The 6,819-nt window shown below is 49.7% G+C and overlaps 1 protein-coding gene across 1 annotated transcript; it reads left to right on the top strand.

The window, feature by feature from the left end:
• The first annotated feature begins 1,856 nt into the window (after positions 1 to 1,856).
• On the top strand, positions 1,857 to 5,003 carry LOC119246535 (DDB1- and CUL4-associated factor 12-like protein 2). The gene is given in 2 exon segments (XM_037512899.2): positions 1,857 to 2,082; positions 2,085 to 5,003. Coding segments are annotated over 2 exon segments (1,437 nt in total). The 3' UTR covers positions 3,296 to 5,003.
• The last annotated feature ends 1,816 nt before the right edge of the window (positions 5,004 to 6,819 follow it).

Here is a 6,819-nt window from a genome sequence, read left to right on the forward strand (position 1 = left end):
TGTTTGTTGTAATTTCGAAGTTGTCAGCATTTTTTTTTCATTGTCAGATCACTCCCCATTCACCATCCTCACCCTTCTCTTGATAGGGCATTAAACACAGAAGGAATATGAGGGGATGAGTGGGCATTGAGTTATAGCAGCTAGATTGGAGTGGTGGCAATGGCCCATGCATTTTGTGTTTGAAGTTTGTACATAACAGATAAAGTTGCAAAAGGGCCTGGTAAAAGGGAGAAAAGCAGCAATAAAGTAACTCCCCTGCACTCTCCTGATTGGTAGAAAAGTTAATGTAACCCACCACAGATACTATCTCAAAAAACACGTTTTGAGAAAGATTGGTGTGTGTGTATATAGTAGAAACTACTAAGCCACTCCATTCACTGAGTGGACATGCCAGGATTGGCTGTAGAACTAAATAAGGACCGTCCAAACGGTGATACTGGTAAACCCATTCTCTGAACCCCTACACTCCATCATTGTGTCTATGTGGCTGCGTGTTTCGGGAAAGTTTTGCGCCATTTGTGCTTATGGAAACCCTGTGCATCCCAGAGCCCTGCTACAACATTGCAGGGGCTCTTCCACATATGTTAGGGCTTTGTCCAGGCTATCGGACCTCGTCCTGTGGTTGGCAATGAGGATAGAAACTTCCCTTCACCGGGGCGGGGAAAGAAGGATCCCTTTGCTGGACCTTTTCCCTTCCATTCCATCACCAGTGGGCGTGATATTGCAGAACCCAAGGCCTCTCATCCTCTTTCTGCCACCTCCATTGTTAATGCAATCCTCTAGGTTCCTGAGGCTGGGCTGAAGTCAGGAAATGGCGCCTGGGGAACTGCCTTTGGAACTCGTCCTGAAGGGATTCTGGTGCACCCTGAAGGGATTCTGTTGCAGGAATCAGGGACATGAATCTGAGAATTAAGGGGAAAGACTGGTTGAATGGAAAGGTTGAAAAAATTATAACAGACACCAGCAGGGGGGCTGTGACAGGAGAGGCAGCATGGCAGACCTAAGGGGAAGGGTGTCCCTGCTTCTGCCAAACCCCCTGCATCCCCCCTGAAGTTCAGTTGCTAATTGTGGAAAGGGTCTTGCACGATTACACCAAGTGCACGTAATGGTTCTTCGACAGATAATTGCTAGGGTTCTTCTCGCCTTATATTTGACTATAGTTTAGGTTTCTGGTTTGATTTGCTAGGGATCTTAAGAAGCCCAGTTGATGACTGTTCTGGGGGTACTGAATGCCCCCAGTGGGATATCAGGGAGCTTGGGCCGCGCACTAGGAAGTGTCCGCCCTGGGACGGCTGGGGATGGGGTGGGGGTGAGGTGGGGGGGGAAATCAGGGAGCCCTGGCCCGGGGCTAGTTTCCCCGCCGCGGGCTCCATCCCCACCCGCCATCCGCCCTTCTCCGACCCCTCCCACCCTGGAGTGTGCTACCCAGCACCCCACGCCCGCTCCCCGCCGGCTCCTCCCGCTGCCTCCGCCCCCTCACATTCGGGCCCCCCGCGTCGTCCTCGTCCCACACCGACTTCGCTCCCGCCGCCCCGCCGGCCGCACTTCCCGCCCTCGCCTAGATCCGCGCCGCCACCGTCTCCTCCCTCGCCGCCCAGCTCCTCCCGCGCGCCGCTGCCCCGGCCCGCGCTCCCCGCCAGACGCCCCGCCGCCCTCGCCTCCTGCGCCGCCGCCGCTCGCCGACTCGGTAGACTCCTCGCCCCGCGATCGCCACAGCCTCCCGGTCCCCGAGAGCCCGCGCTCGCGGCTGACGCAGAGGCGCCGCCGTCCCCGCCGCCGCCACGGCCAACACGGGTGCCACGCGCCGCCACCGCCGCCGCCGCGCCGCCGCGGCCGCCACCCGGCCGGCGCCCAGCATGGCCCCGCAGCAAACAGGTAGCAGGAAGCGGAAAGCGCCGGCGGTCGAGGCGGCGGCCGCGGGCTCGTCGTCGTCGCAGGGCGCGGCGGCGGCGGCGGCGGGCGCGGCGGGCGCGGCGGCGGCGGCGGCGGCGGACGCGGAGGGGCCGCTGCAGCGCAAGAAGCAGCGGCGGCCGGCGGCGCGACGCTCGCTGCTGCACTACCTGCGGGGCCGCGAGGTGGGCGCGCGGGCCGGGCGGGCGGGCTGCCGGGCCTCGAGGGCCAGCTGCGCGGCTACGCGGTGCGGAGGCTGCCCGAGCTGCTGCGCGAGCGCGAGCTGGCCCTGGGCACGCTCAACAAGGTGTTCGCGTCGCAGTGGCTGAACGCCAGGCAGGTGGTGTGCGGCACCAAGTGCAACACGCTCTTCGTGGTGGACGTGCAGTCGCGGCAGCTCACGCGCATCCCCCTGATGCGCGACCGCGGCGGCCCCGGGCTGGCCCGGGCGCAGCCGGGCTGCGGCATCCACGCCATCGAGCTGAACCCGTCCAAGACGCTGCTGGCCACGGGCGGCGAGAACCCCAACAGCCTGGCCGTCTACCAGCTGCCCACGCTCGACCCGCTGTGCCTGGGCGACCGCCACGGCCACAAGGACTGGATCTTCGCCATCGCCTGGATGAGCGACACCGTGGTCGTGAGTGGCTCCCGCGACGGCACCGTGGCGCTGTGGCGCTTTGACCCCGACTTGTTCACTGGCAGCATCGCCTGGCACAGCGACGTAGGGCTCCCGGTGTATGGCCACATCCGTCCCAGGGACATGGAGACCATCCCCAGGGCCAGCACCAACCCCAGTAACCGGAAGGTGCGGGCCCTGGCCTTCAGTGGCAAGAACCAGGAGCTGGGAGCTGTGTCCCTGGACGGCTACTTCCACCTTTGGAAAGCCAGGAACACCCTGACCAGGCTGCTCTCAGTCAGGCTGCCCTACTGCAGAGAGAATGTGTGCCTGACCTACTGCGAAGAACTGTCCCTGTATGCCGTGGGCTCCCAGTCCCACGTCTCCTTCCTTGATCCTCGCCAGCGCCAGCAGAACATCCGGCCGCTCTGCTCCCGAGAGGGTGGCACCGGGGTGCGATCTCTGAGCTTCTACCAGCACATCGTCACAGTGGGCACAGGTCATGGCTCCCTGCTCTTCTACGACATCCGCGCACAGAAGTTCCTGGAAGAGAGGGCCTCGACCACCCCGGGCTCTCCCCCTGTGCCCACGGGGAGGAAGCTGAAGCTCACCTGCGGCAGAGGCTGGCTCAACCATGATGACCTGTGGGTGAACTACTTCGGTGGCATCGGCGAGTTCCCCAATGCGCTCTACACCCACTGCTACAACTGGCCTGAGATGAAGCTCTTTGTGGCCGGAGGGCCTCTCCCTTCAGGCCTCCACGGGAACTACGCAGGACTGTGGAGCTAAGGATGGCTGGCCCTGTGTTCTCAAAGTGCCCAAGACTTACCTCCCAGATCCCTCTCACTCACTTCCTCATGCTGTGTTTGTGCTTTAAACTCTATGTGGCTTTTGTCTTCCAGGTGGTTGTGAACAACTTACCTGTGTTTAGTTTATTAGGCAGAGAGAGACAGAGAGAGAGATCAAGAAAGAGGTATCTTTTGGGCAAATCAAAACTTGGCTTTAAGACTTCCGTGCCCCTCCCCCAACATCACCATCTTTTTGGCCTTCTCAACAAAGAATTTTCGCTAATCTTTGTGTGGTCTCTGAGTGATTCCCATATTAGCATATGCTCTTTCTCTGGGCGGATAACAGTCATAGTCCCCATTTCAATTCAGTACTTTAATTTTACCAGTATTTCAAGAATTTGTTCAGGTCTTTTACACATTTCACATGTATGGTATTTCGGGAAAATCTGTGCTAAAAAGTGGTTTTTGGGTTGGCCCTACAGGACAGGTTTACAGCCCTGCTCCAATTAGAAAATATATTTCAAGTTCTAGGTTACCACCATTTTGGAGAATGTTTCATTTGAATGTTGGAAACTCAGTGTTGTTGTTTGTGTACTGTTGGTGCATAAAATACTTTTAAAATATGTTCTCTTAGTTAACAAATCTTACAATGGTGTTCTTTCAATTAGTCATAATTTTGATTACTCAGTAAAAATTCAGCATCAATACCTCCCTGCCCTCAGCCATCTTGTATAAAACTGCTACATTATGGCCAGCTTTCTTGGGTAGCATTTATGCTACAGATTTTCTGAGCTAATCAAAACTGGCCTATATGTGGCAGGACAATCAGGGAGGTAATTTTTGGGGTAAACATTTCTTTATAGTTCAGGTAACTCTCCAGGCAGCCATTTACAGTGAAGGCTACCCGATGTGCTCAGTGTAGGTGTTGTTGACACTTTTTTATTGTATACATGGATAATTCTTTATCGGGATTGAGTATGTGATGTATGCAGAAAACAATAAACATGTTCAGCGTTTTAGCAATTAAGTGCTAGGCTAAATTTCTTGATGCTAAGATATACACTTTATTTTTTCTTAATTGTCCTGCTAGCAATCAATGTGTCAAAGTCAAAATCCTCCTGCAGAGAAACTGAAGCTGAAACAGCTATGCACACATTACATTGTACATTTATTTTTAAAAAGCAAACTTATGCTACTATCATGGGTTAAAGTATTAAAACACCATCTTGAATGCCTTATCTAAATATACTTTCTTATAGTTTAGGACAATTAGGTATCTTGTTTTGAATGTGATTTAATAAGTTTTTCATTTATACAAATGTACGTGTTATACTTAAAACTACCTGCTCACATAATACTGTATGTTTTTTTGTGTGTGTATATTCTACTTACCATGTGAGGAAAGGACATAGATGTTACCAGTTTACATATACAGGTTTTTCTGATATTTTATACTACATCTATCAAGACTTCCCACTTGGTCTTATTTTCTGTTATGTTTATTTTAAATTAAATAACACACGCACATGGCCAAAAAAAAAAAATCATACTTTATAAAAGATGTACCATGAAAGACTCACGCCCCAGGATCCCTGATCTCCTGCCCATAGATTACATGTGGTAGATTGTGTATGTGTATCCATTTAGAGTCTATACATATATAAGTATATGTGTGTGTATGTATGTATGTATGCACTTTTATGCAAATGATAGCCTGTGCTGCACATTAGCTGTGCTGTTTTTTATTATAAAATCTTAGAGATTGTTTCTTATACATATCTACCTCATTCATTTTAATTGCATAGTATTCCTCTATTTGGTTGAACATACTTTATTCATTATACCTACGCAAAACATTTATATTGGTTTTTATTTTGTCCCTGTAAGCTATTCTGCAGTGATTACTTCCGTGCATATATCTTTATGCACATGTGTATATATAGATCTGCAGGATAAGTTCCTAAAAATGGAATGCTGGGTCAATTCTGTACTTAATAGCCATTGCCAAATTGCCCTCCAAAGAGGTCCTACCAACATAACCTCCTGTAAGTAATGTATGCATGCCTGCTTCACCATACCCCTGCCAGTACTGTGCCATCAAATTATGTATCTTTGCCAATCAGATATTCTCTTGATCTTGATTCTTTCTAAACCCCTGTGGTTGAGTTAATTAGATCTCTGGTCAGAGTACCAAGTAGGTTCTAAAACAAAGATCAAGAATATGAGGAAGTGAGGGCAAGCAATCAAAATACTGTCACACCAAAGGCAGGGAGCACCTATGTTTCAGGCTCACATAGCTAGAGATGGATTACAAAGAACCTCTTTAGATACTTAGCTGGACCTACTAGGGCTTCCTGGTTTATTGCATCCTGGTTCACTTCTATTCGCTGTATTAAATGTCACTGATAAATTCAAAAGGAGAATCCAAGAGCCTAAACTAGAATATTTGAGGTAAGTGTGCAAAAGGTAGAAGTTATTAGGAACATGAAGGGAGGGTATAAAATGAACAGTTTTAGATACTACATGTGGAGAGTGGGAAGGCAAAGCACTGAGCCAAACTCTTAAGGCTCTTGTTTAATTGTACATGAATAGTGGCAACCAATGAATATAGACAATGTAGGCATCAAGGACATAGGGGAGAGTTCTCAATTCAATAAGGGACATAGAATTTGAGGTGCCTAACGTGATGTCAAGGAAACATACCCAGTGAACCACTGGCTGTATATTCAAGAATGAGATTTCTTATTGCTGAAAAGGTGACTAGTATACCACACTCTGAGAATCTCTCCCTTTTAAGGGCATGCAGAATCGAAAAGTCTATCTGGGATTCTAAAAAGAAAAAATAAGGAGGGGAGAGGTATAAGGTAGAAAAGTCCTGTTTTACCCAAATGACCTGGTCTCATCAGCCTAAGGCAATAAGATAATATTTAATACTAAAATTGTAGTGGTTCCGACTCCCTACCTCAAAGACACAACGGGCAATTTTGTTTTGTTGTTTTTTTTTTTACTTTTTTGCCCCCAGATAGTCATCCTAAATACCTAGGACCCCTTAGGACTGCTCGCTTAGGCATTAATTAGGCTTTTTCACTGGTCAGTGCTCTTACCTTCTTGGACAATGAAAAGTCAGACTTAGGTCACAGTCAGGACTTCACAATTAGTGATTTCTGGACCACTTACTTGCTGGACTGAGATACCTCAGCACTCCCAAATGCTGCTGGCACCCATGTTGCTGGCACCCATGTTGCTGGCAGCCTTGTTGACACCCTGGCATCTCACAGAGATGGGGAGTTCTCTCACCACCAACTGCTACTAGCTCATATTTGAGTTCCTGTAGCAAGGCCACAGGTGCAGGTCTCTCCCAGTTTCTTTTCAGATTGTCAAAGGACAAAGGAGTTCAGCAGGGATGTTCCTTTCCTAAGTACCGCAATCAAAATCCCAAGCACAAAGAATTAGAAGTTAGAAAGAAGAAACACAGGCATAGATTTATTAGGGATATAAATGTAAAATCTGAGTGGAAAAAAAAAA

Source organism: Talpa occidentalis, unplaced genomic scaffold (genome assembly GCF_014898055.3).
Source record: "Talpa occidentalis isolate TD23 unplaced genomic scaffold, MPIMG_talOcc4v2.1 talOcc4.15, whole genome shotgun sequence".
NCBI lineage: Eukaryota > Metazoa > Chordata > Mammalia > Eulipotyphla > Talpidae > Talpa > Talpa occidentalis.